Source organism: Meles meles, chromosome 8, assembly GCF_922984935.1.
Source record: "Meles meles chromosome 8, mMelMel3.1 paternal haplotype, whole genome shotgun sequence".
Lineage (NCBI taxonomy): Eukaryota > Metazoa > Chordata > Mammalia > Carnivora > Mustelidae > Meles > Meles meles.
This window is the reverse complement of record NC_060073.1, coordinates 11,909,584-11,928,427: the sequence shown is the minus strand read 5'-3', so window position 1 is coordinate 11,928,427 and position 18,844 is coordinate 11,909,584. Positions and strand designations below refer to the sequence as shown.

The window sequence follows — 18,844 nt, the reverse complement described above, 5'->3', positions numbered from 1 at the left end:
ATTATTCCCTATGGGTAGGCAAGGAAATCAAGGCAATCAGGAAAACAGTAAAACTAATCCATGACAGAGCCATGACTTATCATGGTACAACCTGGCTCGTTGTTATCAAGAAAGGTGATACCAAACCATTGATATCAATTAACTCACTTGATGACTGTGTGATCATGTGCAAATTAACCTCTTCCAGCCTCAGGATTATCACCTCAGGACTATCATAAAATGGGACTGAGAGTAGTAGCAACTTCATAGAGGAGATCTTTGTAGAGAAAATGAAACTGGATAATTCTTATAAAGGACTTACCAGTGGGTGTGGTACAACCACGCCTTCTATTAATGGTCAGTGTAATTTCTATGTTCTGTTTAGGAGTTCTTTCCAAGATGTTATGCTGTATTACTGATCCTTCACTAAAAATATCTACTTAATACCATTCCCACAAACATTTTTTGCTTGCTTGTTTCTAAAGTTTTGAAAATGAAAGTCAGCGACCCTGCCAGTTATTAGGAATACAGAGATGTTTTAGGTAAGGTCCCATTTTTTGTTTGATCTACTTCAACAATTCTCACTTTAGGAAGAAAGGAGTGGGTGGGGAATGAATTATTTAACTCTTGCTGATAGTTATATATCCCTCCTAAGAACTGGAATAATTTAATCCTTAAACTGAGCAGCTTCTTAAGGTAGTTTTAAGGTATAACACCAAAGGTATAGAATGTGAGCACCATGGCCACACAACAGAGGACATGTTTCTGGTCAGAAAGAATCATGCATGTTGCATAAATCACAGTTTGTGAGATTCAAATGAGTTCTTGCGACAGTGGGAAGAATGTGGCGACCTCTCTGTGCCCAAAGGTTCTATCTGTAATATCTGCAATATAATTTCTCACCTATCATCTTCATATGGTAATAGAAAAAAATCAAATCTAAGTGATGTAACTATGTGAAGTATAAAGTACTGTATAAACAGTAATGTAGTATGTAAGAAATTAGTCCATAAACTCTTGAATGGAAAAAAAAAACTCTTTTTAAAAGTTTCTTGAAATTCTCTTAGTTGGACTCTTGTGTCTTCACGGAACTCCCAAGTCTCCTGGATCCTCTGCTCCTGATCAGCTTAAGGTCCTGGAATCCCTAGGAAGCTCAGATCAGGGACTCGGTTCCTGTAACCTAAACAAACCATGACACACTTCATATGTTGTGAAGCTAGCTATTGAGGCCTTACACATTCTCTGGGAAGACACCCAGCAGTATGATCCAGGCCTGTTCTGCCAAGAAATTGATGACATTTTAGAAGTTTCAGGTGTAGATTATAAGCAATATCTATATACACTACAAAGTTATCACCACCAAAGTCTAGTTACCAGTCATCACCATATAATCGACCCCCATCACCATTTTACCCACCCTGCAACCTCCTTCCTCTCTGATAACCATCAGTTGTTCTCTGTATCTTTGAGTTTGTTTTTGTATTATTATTCTTGCTTATTTTGTGTCTTTAGATTCCAAATATGAGGTAAATGATGTAATAATTGTTTTTTCCATCTGTCTTATTTCACATTGCATAATATCTACAAGGTCCATGCATATTGTCACAAATGGCAAATTGTCATTCTCCTTTATAGCCAAATATATATATATATATATATATATATATATATATATACCACTGCCTTTTTTCAAATTGAAGATTTCATTTATTTATTTGAGAGAGAGAGAGAGAGAGAGTGCATGTAAGCAAGGAGGGGCAGAGGGAGAAGGAGAGAGAGAATCCCAAGCAGACTTCACACTGAGCATGAAGCCCAACACAGAGCTTGATCCCACGAAACTGACATCATGACTTGAGACAAAATCAAGAGTCAGACATCCAACCAACTGAGCCACCCAGATGCCCCCACATCCTTTTATCCATTCATCTTACTGATGGACACTAAGGTTGTTTCCCAATGTTGGCTCTGGTAAATAATGCTACAGTTAACATAAGAGGGCATATATATTTTGAATTTGTGTTTATCATTTCTTTGGATAAATGTCCAGAAGTAGAATATGTGGATTATATGGTAGATCTACCCTTAATTTGTTGAGGAACTTCCACAACATTTTCCAAATTGGCTGAACCAGCTTAAGTTCCCAACAACTCTGCACAAGGGTTCCCTTTACTCCATATTTCTCTCCAATATTTATTATTTCTTGTCTTTTTGGTACTAGCTATTCTGACTGCTATAAGGTGCTATCTCATTATTCTTCTGACTTGCATTTCCTTGAAGAATAAGGATGTCGAGCATATCTTCATCTGTTGGCCATATGTCTTCTTTGGAAATAGGTCTATTCAGTTCTGCCCATTGTTTTAATTGGATTGTTTGGCTTGTTTTTTGTTGTATTATATGAGTTATTTATATATTTTGGATATTACCCTCTTGTCAGATATACCATGTGCCCCACTTTTGTATCAACATGAACGGGACTGAAAGAGATTATGCTGAGTGAAATAAGTCAAGTAGAGGGAGTCAAATATCATATGGTTTTGCTTATCTGTGGAGCATAAGGAATAACAAGGAGGACATGGGGAGATGGAGGGGAGAAGGGAGTTGGGGAAAATTGGAGGGGGAGATGAACCAGGAGAGACTTTGGATGGTGAGAAACAAACTGAGGGTTTTGGAGGGAAGAGGGGTGGGATGTTGGGTGAGCCTGGTGGTGGGTATTATGGAGGGCATATATTGCATGGAGCACTGGGTGTGGTGCATAAACAATGAATATTGGGACACTAAAAAGAAACTTAAAAATAAATAAAAATTTAAAAAAAAAGATATACCATTTGCAAATACTTCTGCCACTCAGTGAGTTGTCTTTTCATTTTGATGCTGATTTCCTTCACTGTTTCTCCTTCACAAGCTTTTAAATTTGATGTATTCTCATTTGTTTGTTTTTGCTTTTGTTTCCCTCGTCTTTGGCATCAGATCCGGAAACACATCTGCTAAGCCTGATGTTGAGGAGATGCTGCCTATGTTTCCTTCTAGGAATTTTATGGTTTCAGGATTTACATTCAAGTCTTTTATCCATTTTGACTTAATTTTTGTGTATGGTGTAAGATAGTGGTTGAGTTCCACTGTATTGCATGAGGATGTCCAGTTTTACCAGAACCATTTATGGAAGAGACTGTTTTACTTTTCCACTGTATCCTCTAGGGTCTTTGTTGTAAACTAATTGTCCATAAATGTGTGACCTTTTTCTCTGGGCTATCAATTCCATTGATATATGTACTGTTTTGTGCCAATATTGTACTGTTTTGATTGCTATAGCTTGTTAGTATCATTTAAATCAGGGAGCATAATGCTTCCAGCTCTGTTCTTCCACCTCAAGATTGTTTTGGCTATTCAGGATCTCTTGGTTCCATACAAGTTTTAGAATTGTTTGTTCTAATTCTGTGAAGAACGCTATTGGAATGTTGATAGGGATTGCATTGAATCTGTAGATGGCTTTGGAAAGAATGGACATTTTAACAATATTCATTCATTTAATCCATAAGCACTACCTATTGTTCCATTTATTTGTGTCTTCTTCAATTTCATTTATCATGTCTTATACAGGTCTTTCACTTCCTTGGTTAAATTCACTCCTAAGTATTTTATATTACTTCATACAATTGTAAATGAGATTGCTTTCTTAATTTCTCCTCCTGCTAGTTCATTATTACTATATAGAAATGACACAGGTTTTTCTGTATTGATTTTTGTCCTATAACTTTACTAAATTTGTTGTTAGTTCTAACAGCTTTTTGTAAAGTCTTTAGGGTTTTCTATATACATTATCATGTATTATACCAAGAGCGACAATTTTATATCTTCTTTTCCTACTTCAATGCATTTTATTTATTTTTCTTGCCTAATCACTCTGGGTAGTACCTCCAGTGCTATGTAGAAGAAATGTGGTGAGAGGGAGTATGTTTGTCCTCTTCCTGATTTTAGAGGGAAAGCATTCATTTTTTAACCCCTGAGTACAATGTTAACACTGAGATTTTTTAATTTGGCCTTATGTGGAGATGTATTCTGTCTATGCCAACTTTGTTGACAGGCTTTAAAAAAATCATGTCTGCATGTGGAATTTTGTCAAATGCTTTTTCTGAATCTATTGGAACGATCATATTTTTACCATTCATTTTGTTAATGTGTTACATCACAATTTCTTTTCTCCTGCTTCACTTAGGCTTTATTACTGTCCTCTCTCCAGCTTCTTTAGGGTAAGTTTAGTGGTAAAGGACCTATACTCTAAAAATTACAGAACACTTATGAAGGAAATTGAGGAAGACACAAAAAATGGAAATACATTCCATGTAAATGGATTGGAAGAATAAATATTGCTGAAATGTCTATGGTACCCAGAGGAATCTATATATTCAGTGCAATCCCAATCAAACTTCTATCAACATTTTTCACAGAGCTGAAAAAATAATCCTAAAATTTGTACAGAACCAGAAAAGACCCCAAATATCTAGAGTAGTGTTGAAAAAGAAAACCAAAGCAGGTGAGATGACAATGCTAGACTCTAAGCTATATTACACGGTGGTGATCATCAGGACAGTAAAGTACTGGCACAAAAAACAAACACTTGGATCAATGGAACAGAATAGAAAATCCAGACATGGACCCTCAGTTCTATGGCCAACTAACTTTGAACAAAGCAGGAAAGAATATCCAATAGAAAGAAGACAGTCTCTTCAACAAATGGTGCTGAGAAAATTGGACAGCTAATGCAGAAGGATGAAACTGGAGCATTCTATTACACCATACATGAAGATAAACTCAAAATGGATGAAAGACATTCATTTGAGACAGGAATCCATCAAAATCCTGGAGGAGAACATAGGCAGCACTGTTTTCAACCTTGGCTGCAGCCTCTTTGACCTCACCCATAGCAACCTCTTTCTTGCTGGACACGTCTCCAAGGCAAGGGAAACAAAAGCAAAAATGAACTATTGGGACTTCATCAAGATCAAAAGCTTATGTAGAGCAAAGGAACAGTCAACAAAACTAAACTGCAGGGAATGGGGGAAGATATTTGCAGATGCCATTGCAGATAAAGTGCTGATAATCAAGATCTGTAAAGAATTTCTCAACCTCATTATCCAAATAAACAAATAATCCAATCAAGAAATGGGCAGAAGACGTGAACAGCCATTTCTACAAATAAGGCATACAAAGAGCCAACGGACACGTGCAAAAATGCTTTACATCACTTGGAATCAGGGAATTAGAAATCAAAACCACAATGAGATACCACCTCATACCAGTCACAATGGATAAAATTAACAAGACAGGAAACAATGAGTGTTGAGGAGGATATGGAGAAATGGAAACCGTCTTAACACTGCTGGTGGGAATGTAAGCTGGTACAGCCATTCTGGAAAACATTATGGATATTCCTCAAGACATTAAAAATAGAGCTACCCTACAGCTCAGAAATTCATTACTGGGTATTTACCCCAAAGATACAGATGTAGGGAAAAGAAGGAACACAGGCATTCCAATTTTCATTGCAGCAATGTCCACAATAGTCATACTGTCGAAAGGACCAAGATGTCCTCCAATGGATGAATGGAAAAAGAAGATGTGGCATATATATATATATATATATATATATATATATATATATAGAGAGAGAGAGAGAGAGAGAGAGAATAGAATATTACTCAGCCATTAGAAACGATGAATACCCACTATCTGCACTGACATGGATGGTACTGGAGGGTATTATATGCTAAGTGAAATAAGGCAGTCAGAGAAACACAATTTTCATATGGTTCCACTCATATATGGAACACAAGGAATAGTAGAGAGCACAATGGGGATGGTGGGGAAAACTGAATGTGAGGAAATCAGAGAGGGGGAAAAACCCTATGAGACTCTTGACTCTAGGAAACAAACTGATTGTTGTGGAAAGGAGGATGGGTGTTGGGATGGGGTAAGTGGGTGATGGATATTAAAGAGAGCATGTGATATGATGAGCACTGGGTGGTATACTCAACTAATGACTCATTGAACCTTATATCAAAAACTACTGATGTACTACACCTGGGATAATTGAATTCAAATAAAAGAATTCCAATGACATATTTCCTTTTTTTTCCAATGACATATTTTCACCAGAAAAGAAAAACAATAATAAAATATGCATCAAACGTCAAAAGACCTAAGCCACAGTAATCTTAAGAAAGAAGAAAAGTAAAGGCATCACACTCCTGATTTCAAAGTATACTATAAAGCTATACTAAACAACAGTATGGGTCTGACATAAAAAGGCACATAGACCAAAAGAACCACAATAGAGTCCAGAAATAAACTCCCACTTATACGTCAACTAATATTTAACAAGGGAACCAACAATACTCAGTGGGGAAAAAATAGTTTCTTTAACAAATGTTTTTTGGAAAAATTGGATAGCCATATGCACAATAATAAAATCTGGCAATCTAATGCATAGCATAATGACCATAATCAATAACACTGTGTTACATTCCTCAAAAAGGTGCTTCTCCTACTGAAGCCCATATGGTTCCTTTGAAAGACGTCTAATCCATTCTTTTTTTTTTTCCATTTTATTTATTTTTTCAGCGTAACAGTATTCATTCTTTTTGCACAACACCATGCAAAACGTGCCCTCCCCATTACCCACCACCTGTTCCCCCAACCTCCCACCCCTGACCCTTCAAAACCCTCAGGTTGTTTTTCAGAGTCCATAGTCTCTTATGGTTCGCCTCCCCTCCCCAATGTCCATAGCCCACTCGTCTAATCCATTCTTGCACATTTTGAAAGAATAATGCTTCAAAGAACATGCCTGTGCTTGAAATGGGGGGAGGAGAGCACACTCCTTTATTCATACTGCACTACTACTTCCTTGGTATGGGATAAGTCGTCACATTCTCTCTCAGAGGTTCAGTGATTCTCCTACTCTGAATCCTGTCCAACTGTAAACTTGTGAAAAATTTGGCAAGACTTCCAATACCTCTTCAATTATAGTCCTTAACTAAATGGAAGAATTATGTGACTTACCAGAGTTGAGACCCTGCCCCAAAAAACACATTAAGAACCCAATGAATCTCCAAGGATAGTATGTAATTGTAATGACATCTGTTTTATATCAATTAGTTGGTTCAAGTCTAAGGAACCTGGATGTCAACAGTCAGTGTTGATACACTTCTTGTTCCACATTTCAAACAGATCACAGGGACCAAAAGAATTATGTTCTACTTTAGACAGAAAAACTGGCCAGCATTAAAATCCCTGCCTATCTATGTCAGAGACAAAATGGCGGGGAAGTAGGAGGAGGCGCTGTTTCAGCCTGTACCCTAAAGTGAGCTGATTACCTACCAAAGAACTCCGATCACCCATGAAATCAGCCTGAGATCAGAATTATACACATATGGATCTCTACAGGGGCTGAAGATGCCAGTGGGTAGGTAAAGCGGAGTGGGAACATCGGACTGATATTGGAAGATAAACAAAAGGGGGAGGGAGCCACCAGAGGCTATTGATTGGAAAGTAATATCCCAAAAAGAGAGTGCCCTGTATCTGAGGACCAGCATTAACTTGGAGTCTGGTTGAAAGCACTCAAAAAAGAGCAAAGGATCATGGGGGGAAATTGTGGGAATCGGGGCGGTTAGGGACAGGGGCTTAAGTCCCTGGACCCAGGACAGCCTCCCCTGGTGCTGAGCCAGAGAGAGTGTGGTGGAGAAACCAAGTCTTGGTCCCTGAGCCACCAGCGCGACCGAGAATGCATGGGGTCTGGCTCCCGTGAGGGGCTGGGAGCCTTGCCAGACAGTGTTCCTGAGACGCACGCGCCCCACACCCTCCCTTGAGAGAGGTGCAGGCAGGAACCAGCCTGGTGCTCTTAGACCCGGGCTGAGGGATCAGAACCTGAGACACTAGCGCACCACACCCTCCCCTGGGAGAGGTGCGCACAGGCGCCAGCCAGGAGCTCTAGGACCCGGAAAGACCAGGCACTCCCAGCCCAGGCCAGCAGGACAATCTCAGTGTGCCATCACTGCTAGGAACCTCTCTGGTGGTCTGGAGCTGCCCAGACAGCCACCGCTTCTGTGGTTTTGGATACAAGCAGGAGATCCTGCGTCCCCAGGGATTGCGACTCAGAACCCACTCTGCCAGCAGCCAAGGGGGAATTAATGCACTCTCCAGCACCCACAGAGGAACAGACTGAGGCTTCTCTCTGAGAGGAAGGTTGGGGTGCAGTTTGCTTTCCTCTAAACCTCCAAAAACCATCAAAAGCTGTCAAGGCAAGAGAAAAGAGATGAACAAACATAAAATCCTCCAGGGAACAAAAGCCTGAAAAAACCGGTTTCCTCAGCACACACCCCCGTGAGGGGGGCGGGAGGACCTAACTCAGGGAACATCATTGACTGAAAACCCACGTGGCAGGCCCCTACCCCAGAAAACCAATGAGGAAAGAAAAAAAAAAAGACAACAAGAGAACAACCACCACTACTTCATAGATACAACCTTTATTTTTAACTCATTACCACTATTCTGGTTCATTTTTAAAATATATATAGATAATTTTTAACTTATTTACCATCACAGTGAGATGTCCAGTACATCAAATTCCATAATAACCTTCTAGCCTGAACTTTTGATACATAAACCCGTGTTTTTCTCCTGCTTTTCTATTTTTTTAATTTTTTTAAATTTTAGTTTAGTTTAGTCTAGTTTATTCATTTTTTATTTTTATTTACAAATATTCATATAGCGTTAAACTTAAAGGTAATCCCCTTTCCCCAATCAATGCTAGCCCTATAGGTAAACCAATTTTTAATCCCCCTTTATCTTAGGAAAGTTGAGTCCTTTAACAAAGATACCAAGATACATCCAGGAAGAATCAAAGTAACCTTCCTCGCCCACACTGATAATTTATAACCACTCTCCCATCTTCTTCTTCCGCAGTGTTTCTCTGTATCTGTTTGTCCTGATAGTATATAAATCATATACTTGGGGATCTTTTTGACGAGGTTCTTCCCTTTTTTGGTGTTTATATATATACATATTTTCTTGTCATATACTTTTATCAGTCTTTTTGTTTGTCTGTTTTTGTTTGTATACTTCATAAATATTACCTTGGGGCCCATTTTGGCTGAGCCTTCTCTTTTATCTTCCCTTTATTTCCTGTATCTCTCTCTCTCTCTCTTTTATTCTTTTTTTTTTCTTTTCTTTTCTTTTTTCTCTCATTTGGGTGGAGAATCCTGATTGCTCAGAAGCATTCCAGGGTGCACCTTGACTGCACCACAGTTGATACACCCAGCTACATCTGAACAGTCACCTCTCACCAAAATGAAGGAGGAGGAATACTCAACAGAAGAAAAATACAGAGGATGGGCCTTATACAACAGAGCTAATGGCTATCGACATAGACTATATGTTGGAAAGGGAATTCAGACTAACAATTATCTAGGTAATAGCTAGGTTGGAGAAAGCCATGGATGACCAAACGGAATTGATTAGGGAAGAACTGAAAGCCACCAGGGATGATGTTCAAAATGATCTCAATGAGTTCCAATCTAATGTAAATTCTATAAAAGCTAGGGTAACTGAGACAGAAGATAGAATTAGTGATCTGGAGGGCAAACAGATAGAAAAGATCAGGAGGAAGCCTGGAACAAACAGCTCAGAAGCCATGAAAACAGAATCAGGGAAATAAATGATGCCATGAAACGTTCCAATGTCAGAATTATTGGAATCCCTGAAGGGGAGGAGAAAGAAGTCTAGAAGATATAGTGGAACAAGGTGTCTATGAAAATTTCCCAATCTCATAAATGGAATAGCGTTCATATTCTAGAGGCATTACGGTTTCCCCCCAAGATTATAGATCCTCGAAAGTCCTCGAGACACCTGATAGTAAGAATGAAGAATTATAACTGTAGGTAGACCCTCTTGAAAGCAGCTAAGACAAAGAAGCTCCTTACATACAGAGGAAAGCCCATTAGAATAACGTCAGACCTGTCCACAGAGACCTGGCAAGCCAGAAAGGGCTGGCAAAATATATTCAGGGCACTAAATGAGAAGAACATGGAGCCAAGAATACTTTATGCAGCAAGACTGACATTCAAAATGGATGGAGAGATAGAGAGTTTCCAAGACCAGCAAAGCTTAAAAGACTATGCAACCATCAAACTGAGCTGCAGGAAATATTAAGGGGGGTTCTATAAAAGAGAAAAAATCCCAAGAGTATCATTGAACAGAAATATAGAGACAATCTACAGAAAAAAAAAAAAGACTTAAAGGAAACACGATGTCAATAAAAGAGTATCTATCAATAATCACTCTCAATGTGAATGGCCTAAATGTGCCCATAAAATGACACAGGGTTGAAGATTGGATAAAACGACAGGACCCATCCATATATTGTCTACAAGAGACCCATTTTGAACCCAACAATACACCCAGACTGAAAGTGAAGTGATGGAGAAGCATCTTTCATGCCAATGGGCCCCAAAAGAAGGCTGGGGTAGCGATTCTCATATCAGATAAATTAGATTTTAAACTAAAGACTGTAGTCAGAGATACAGAAGGACACTACATAATTCTTAAAGGGACTATGCACCAAGATAATCTAACAATTGTAAATATCTACACCCCCAATATGGGAGCAGCCAATTACATAAGAAAACTATTAATCAAGATAAAGAGTCATATTGATATGAATGCATTAATAGTAGGAGATTTTAATACGCTTCTCTCAGTAATAGAAGATCATTGAAGCAGACAATCAATAAAGAAACAAGAGCATTGAATGAAACATAGGACCAGATGGACCTCATAGATATATACAGAACATTCCACCCTAAAACAACAGAATGCTCATTCTTCTCAAGTGCACATGGAACCTTCTCCAGAATAGACCACATACTGGGTCACAAAGCAGGACTCAACCGATACCAGAAGACTGACATTATCCCCTGCATATTCTCAGATCACAATGCTTTGAAACTGGAACTCAATCACAAGGAAAACTCGGGAGTTTGGAAGGAACTCAAACACCTAGAAGCTAAAGACCACCTTGCTTAAGAATGCTTGGATCAGGGGTGCCTAGGTGGCTCAGTGGTTTAAGCCATTGCCTTCGGCTCAGGTCATGCCCCAGGGTCCTGGGATCGAGTCCCATGTCGGGCTCTCTGCTCGGCAGGGAGCCTGCTTACTCCTCTCTCTCTCTCTCTCTCTGCCTGCCTCTCTGCCTACTTGTGATCTCTCTCTGTCAAATAAATAACTAAAATTTTTTTAAAAAATAATGCTTGGATCAACCAGGAGATCAAAGATGAACTTAAACAATTCATGGAAACCAATGAGAATGAAGACACTTTGGTACAAAACCTATGGGATACAACAAAGGTGGTTCTAAGGGGGAAATACATAGCCATCCAAACCTCCCTCAAAAAAAAATTGAAAAATCAGAATACACCAGCTGTCTCTATACCTTAAAGAACTGGAGAATCAACAACAAATCAAACCAACTCCACACGCAAGAAGGGAAATAATCAAGATTAGAGCAGAGATCAATGAGGTAGAAAGCAGAGATACAGTAGAATCATTACAGAAATAGAAATCATTGATACAGTAGTATCAATGAACTAGAAGTTGGTTTTTTGAAAGAATCAATAAGATTGATAAACCATTGGCCACACTAATCCAAAAGAAAAGAGAGAAAGCCCAAATTAATAAAATTATGAATGAAAAGGGAGAGATCACAACTAAGACCAAGGAAGTAGAAACAATCATCAGAAATTATTGCCAACAGTTATATGCCAATAAGCTAAGCAACCTAGATGAAATGGATGCATTCCTAGAAAACTATAAACTCCCAAAATTGAACCAGGAAGAAATTGACAACCTGTATGGACTGATATCTAGTAACTAGATTGAAGCAATGATCAAAAACCTCCCAAAAAACAAGAGCCCAGGACCTGACGGATTCCCTGGGGAATTCTACCAAACTTTCAAAGAAGAAATAACACCAATTCTCCTGAAGCTGTTTCAAAAAATTGAAGCAGAAGGAAAACTTCCAGACTCTTTTTATGAAGCCAGCATTATCCTGATCTCCAAACCAGGAAAAGACCCTACTAAAAAGGAGAATTTCAGACCAATATCACTGATGAATATGGGTGCTAAGATTCTGAACAAGATCCTAGCAAACAGGATCCAGCAGCACATTAAAAAGATGATACACCATGACCAGGTGGGATTCATCCCTGGGTTGCAAGGTTGGGTCAACATTCGCAAATCAATCAATGTGATAGAACAAATCAATAAGAGAAGAGAGAAGAACCACATGATCCTCTCAATTGATGCAGAAAAAGCATTTGACAAAATCCAGCATCGGTTCCTAATTAAAATGCTTCAGAGTATAGAGATAGAGGGAACATTACTGAACTTCATAAAATCTATCTATGAAAGACCCACAGCAAATATCATCCTCAATGGGAAAAAGCTGGCAGCCTTCCTGTTGAGATCAGGAACACAACAAGGATGCCCACTCTCACCACTCTTGTTCAACATAGTATTAGAAGTCCTAGCAATGGCAATCAGAAAACAAAGACAAATAAAACGTATCCAAATTGGCAATGAAGAAGTCAAACTCTCCCTCTTCACAGATGACATAATTCTTTATATGGAAAACCCCAAAGCCTCCACCCCCAAACTACAAGAACTCATACAGCAATTCAGTAACGTGGCAGGATACAAAGTCAATGTACAGAAATTAGTGGCTTTCTTATACACTATCAGTGAAAATACAGAAAGGGAAATTAGAGAATTGATTCCATTTACTATAGCACTAAAAACCACAAGATACATGGGAATAAACCTAACCAAAGAGGTAAAGGATCTGTACTCGAGGAACTACAGAACACTCATGAAAGAAATTGAAGAAGACACAAAAGGATGGAAGACCATTCCATGCTCTTGGATCAGAAGAATAAACATTGTTAAAATGTCTATACTGCCTGAGCAATCTATACTTTTAATGCCATTCTGAACAAAATTCCACCAGTATTTTTCAAAGAGTTGAAACAAATAATCCTAAAATTTGTATGGAATCAGAAAAGACCCGAATTGCTAAGGAAATGTTGAAAAAAAAAAAAAAACTGGCAGCATCACGTTACCTGATTTCAAGCTATAATACAAAGCTGTGATCACCAAGACAGCATAGTACTGGCATAAAAACAGACACACAGAACAATGGAACAGAGTGGAGAGCCCAGATATGGACCCTCAACTCTATCGTCAAATAATCTTTGACAAAGCAGGAAAAAATATACAATGGAAAAAAGACGGTCTCTTCAATCAATGGTGCTGGGAAAACTGGACAGCTATATGTAGAAGAATGAAACTCAACCATTCTCTTACACCGTACACAAAGATAAACTCGAAATGGATAAAAGACCTCAACGTGAGACAGGAATCCATCAGAATCCTGGAGGAGAAAATAGGCAGTAACCTCTTCGATATCAGCCACAGCAACTTCTTTCAAGATATGTCTCCAAAGGCCAAGGAAACAAAAGCAAAAATGAACTTTTGGGACTTTATCAAGATCAAAAGCTTCTGCACAGCAAAGGAAACAGTCAACAAAACAAAAAGGCAACCCACGGAATGGGAGAAGATATTTGCAAATGACAGTATAGAAAAAAAGGTGGATATCCAGGATCTATAAAGAACTCCTCAAACTCAACACACACAAAACAGAGAATCATATCAAAAAATGGGCAGAAGATATGAACAGACACTTCTCCAATGAAGACATACAAATGGCTATCAGACACATGAAAAAATGCTCATCATCACTAGCCATCAGGGAGATTCAAATCAAAACCACATTGAGATACCACCTGACACCAGTTAGAATGGCCAAAATTAGCAAGACAGGAAACAATTTGTGTTGGAGAGGATGTGGAGAAAGTGGAACCCTCTTACACTGTTGGTAGGAATGCAAGTTGGTGCAGCCACATTGGAGAACAGCCATTTCAACGGATGAATGGATAAGAAAGATGTCCATATACACGATGAAGTATTATGCCTCTATCAGAAAGGATGAATACCCAACTTTTGTAGCAACATGGATGGGACTGGAAGAGGTTATGCTGAGTGAAATAAGTCAAGCAGAGAGAGTCAAGTATCATATCGTTTCACTTATTTGTGGAGCATAACAAAGAGCATGGAGGACATGGGGAGATGGAGAGGAGACGGGAGATGATGGAAATTGGAAGGCAAGGTTAAACATGAGAGACTATGGACTCTGAAAAACAACCTGAGGATTTTGAAGGGGTGTGGGTGGGAGGTTGGGGGAACCAGGTGGTGGGTAATAGGGAGGGCACATATTGCATGGATCACTGGGTGTGGTGCAAAAAAAATGAAAACTGTTTCACTGAAAAGAAGTAAAAAAAAAAAAAGTGAAAAAAATCCCTGCCTATCACATGATCTCTTTCCTCTCTGGCTCCTAAGGCTTCCTAGAAAATATCAACATTAGTGTTAATTCTAACCATCTACTCCATAAATTAGATCATCCCATACAAAGCCTTAGATCTCTATGACATAAAATGATGAACAAAGAAAATAAAAAGTATGCTAGCTCCCCATATTTGTGTTTAGTTGGCAATATTTAATATTCAGTAACTCTATTATTTTTAAATATTTTTATGTATTTTTGAGAGAGAGAAAGCACAGACAGAGTGATAAGGAGAAGCAGATTGCACACTGAGCAGAGTCTGATGTGGGGCTCAATCCCAGGACCCTGAGATCATGACCTGAGTTGAAGTTGACAGTTAGCCAATGGAGCCACTGAGGTACCCCTCAGTAACCATTATTACAATGAGTTTTCACAAACTCATTTCACAAACATGTCTCCTCACATCGACATGAACAGATGTCTAAAATATTAGAAATGATTTGATAATGTGAAATACCAGCTATGTCAGGGTAAATTTTCCTGACTTAATGAGAGAGAAATTTGAATCCCACAATGTCAGAAAAAAACTATTGGCTGGGATATAGATTTTGAACATGATCTTCTATCAGAAATCCCCGCTGATGTCCTCCATGTTATTCCATTTTCTCCACAAATAAGTGAAACCATATAATTGACTTTCTCTGCTTGACTTATTCCACTCAGCATAATCTCCTCCAAGTCTCATACATGTTGATAAAATGGAGGATACCAGGAGAAGGAAAGGAAAAGTGAGCCGGTGTAAGTCAGTGGGGGAAAAGAAACCAGAGACTGGACCCTGAGAAACAAACTGAGGGTTTTGGAAGGGAGGCATGAGAGGTGATGGGTGAGCCTTAGTGGGTAATAAGGAGGGCACATATTGCATGGAGCACTGTGTGCAGTGCATAAACAATGAACCCTGGAACTCTAAAAAAAATTAAATAAAATTAAGGTGTGGAAAATAAAAGAAATCCCCACTGAACACTAGAAGCCAGAAACAAGTCATTAGACTCATAAAATAAATGGTACTGAAGGAAACACATCCTTCATTCTATTCCTCTGTATGCTTCAAATCACCTCCTGTTTCCTTAGATTACAGCTGGTGAAGACTTGGATGTGACTTCTTGGTGAAGACTTAGATGCTTAAGCTGAAAAGAGGCCTCAGACAAACATTAGCCAGCTCAGACTGTTCTTCCCAGAAGACACAACCAGGGCAATTGTATAGCTTTGTTTCTATTCAAAGGCACATCACCTCTATCTTTTTATTCCCATTATGGTTTGATATACAGAACAAACTTCAATCACCATCGTGTCTGGATTACGTTGCTTCAAAATTTTTGGGAGACAAGGTTTCTACACTCCTGGGGGCCTCTGTCAGGTATCACTCCTTTAGAGTCAGGGGTCTGAGAACGAAGAGGACTCAATCTCCAAAGTAAGGAGAAGTACAAGTTTTTAAAACTTAGCATTTTACAAATGCTTGTAGATTATTTTTAAGCTTTTATTTATTCATTAGAAAGAGAGTGAGCACAAGGAGAACAGGGATATAGAGAGAGGGAGATGCAGTCTCCCTGCTCAGCAGGGCTCCATCACAGAACCCTGGGATTCTTACCTGAGCAGAAGGCAGATTCTTAACCTTCTGAGCCAACCAGGTGTCCCACGTGCAGATTACTAAGAAATGATGAGGCCGTTCCTCATGTAGGGTGAAAGTACAAACCTCCAGGACTAAAAGGTATTATGTTTATGTGGAGTCAATTCAGCTGTCAGTCCATTTGGCATATTATCTGTGTCAAATTAACCTTTCTTTACCCAAAGACAATATGAATTTTGTTAGAGTTCATTCCTGTGCATGTTACTGGGGGTTAAGGTTTCTAAAAGGAGAAATCTGGACAGAACCTCAGCAGAACCGTCTCTTCTAGGTGCCTGGGTGGCTCAGTGGTTTGAGCCACTTCCTTCGGCTCAGGTCATGATCTCAGGGTCCTGGGATCAAGTCCCGCATCGGGCTCTCTGCTCGGCAGGGAGCCTGCTTCGCTCTCACTCTCTCTGCCTGCCTCTCTGCCTACTTGTGATCTCTCTCTGTCAAAATAATAATAATTTTAAAAAAAGAACCGTCTCTTCTTTTGTAATCTCATCAAGGCATCTTTGATTTCCTTGTTCCTCAGACTGTAAATCAAGGGATTCAACATCGGAATAACCACAGTGTAGAATACTGATGCAAATCTGTCAAAACTGGAGGAACTACCAGAGCTAGAACTCAAATAGACATAGACAGTTGAAGTATAGAAGAGGGAAACCCCTGTCAGATGAGAAGCACACGTGTTGAAAGCCTTGGATCTGCCTTTAACAGAAGTGATCTTCATGATGGACATGACAATATAGCCATAGGATACCATGATAATGAGGGCATTTATTATCCCAAAGAACATTGCTAATACAGCAATCAACAGTCGCACAAAGAAAGTATCAGTGCAGGACAGGATTATCAATTGGGGTATGTCACAGAAGAAGTGCTTGATGACATTAGGCCCACAAAAGTGGAGCTGAAACATGGTACACAATTGGGATATAGAAGCAGAGAGTCCAGCCAAATAGGATCCCAGCACCATCCGAATACAGAGGGTGGGTGACATGATGGATGAATAGAGAAGTGGATTGCAAATGGCACTATATCGGTCATAAGCCATGGCTGTCATGAGACAAGACTCACTCAGTCCCATGGTTGAAAAGACAAAGTACTGAACAGCACAACCCACAAAGGTGATGGTCTGCTGCTCTTGGAAAAAGTTGGAAAGCATCTTGGGAGCTATAGAGGTCGCATAGCTGATATCAATGAATGACAGATTACTGAGGAAGAAGTACATGGGTGTGTGGAGGTGAGAGTCCATCCTTATTAAGATGATGAGGCACAGGTTCCAAGTCAGAGTCAAAATGTAGATCAGCAGGAATACAACAAAAAGCACTGTTAGGATTCTGGGAAAATCAGAGAATCCCAAAAGGATGAAATAGGTGATCCGTGTAATATTTCCTCCCCCAATCATTGGCTTGCTGCTTCTAAAATCAGGAAAGAGAGAAGAGAATGCACTGATGACTCAGGTAAGATGACAGTATTACAAGTCCCATATGTGTTGTTTTTTCCTTCCACAGAGTGCTGGGAAAGAAGCAATATCTCACTGTCCTGATGAAAAGACCCTGTTCTTCATCTCAAATTATTATGAAGAGTGATTTTTAAAGTGCTTCAAGATAATGATGTATTATATCTTACCTAATAGAATTGAAATTAAAAAAAAAAACTGAGATAGCACTTCAGGCCCACATGGCCATCTAGATAATGTTTTGAAATTTCATCTTTTATCCTTATGAAAAGTATTTACCCTCTTTGTAATAATTTCATAATCTTTTATATGAATCCAGTTAATATATCATTTTCAAGCTGGCCTGGAAAACTGTATCATAACTTATGACTCTGATAATATTTTCCTGAGGCACAGTATATGTGCCCAATAAAGTTATGGAACTAGTCTTCATAGGGAAGTAGTCACACTACGTATACCAAAGGGAAGGCAGTATAGCTCACTATTGACCCCAACATTTTTTCAACTTTAGGGTACTTTACTACTTGAGAAACAACATGGGATGGTGGCTATATGTTCAGACTTTGGAGTTTTGTCTGATACTCTCTCGCTTTATGAGCTCCCAGTAGCTTAAAAACACTAAGATTGATTTACTCAAAATGAAATGATAAAATGAAGAGCCTCTGGACTATGAAATTACTAGGACAGTTACAAGAAAATTCATGGAGATGCTCAGCACACTATTCTGTACACAGTAATTGTTCAATAGGTGTTGGCTATTATTATCATGGATTGCTTACAGATAACTGTGAATAACAGCTGTATCCATGGTTAGGAACATCAACAGTGCTATAGTTGTATGGGTTACTCTGAGGAATTTCCTGGGGCATCACTAACCTTGTAGACAGTGAGGAAACATTACCTCTAGGCAGATGTAGATTCAGACTTCATGTAGAAGCAAATCAAAACACTAGAGCCATGAAGACACAAAGCACAAACAATTTTCTATTTAGTTTGCTTGAGTTTGAGTACAGTTGATTAACTGGCAATGCGCATCAGACTATGATTGGCCCTGATGCAGAAGAAAAGTAAATAATTTTAATTACCAAGTATGACATAGCGATATGTCATATGTTTTATTGATACAGTCATCATGTTAGAGCTCATTAACAGATTCATCATAGATTGTAATTATGGCCTATGCTCCATAACTGCCTGTCCTTCCTTCAGATGAAAGAGTACATCAGTGAGAACAGCTATGAAGTTTTTGAAAAAATATTAATAATTAAAAAGACATGAACTTTCAAAAGTTAAAAAG

At 38.9% G+C, this 18,844-nt stretch overlaps 1 protein-coding gene across 1 annotated transcript; it reads right to left on the bottom strand.

The window, feature by feature from the left end:
• Nucleotides 1–16,551: 16,551 nt before the first annotated feature.
• LOC123948562 (olfactory receptor 5AN1-like) lies at nucleotides 16,552–17,493 on the bottom strand. Its single transcript, XM_046015775.1, has one exon. It carries the CDS (start codon nucleotides 17,491–17,493, stop codon nucleotides 16,552–16,554), a length of 942 nt encoding a protein of 313 aa, XP_045871731.1.
• Between the last annotated feature and the right edge of the window lie 1,351 nt (nucleotides 17,494–18,844).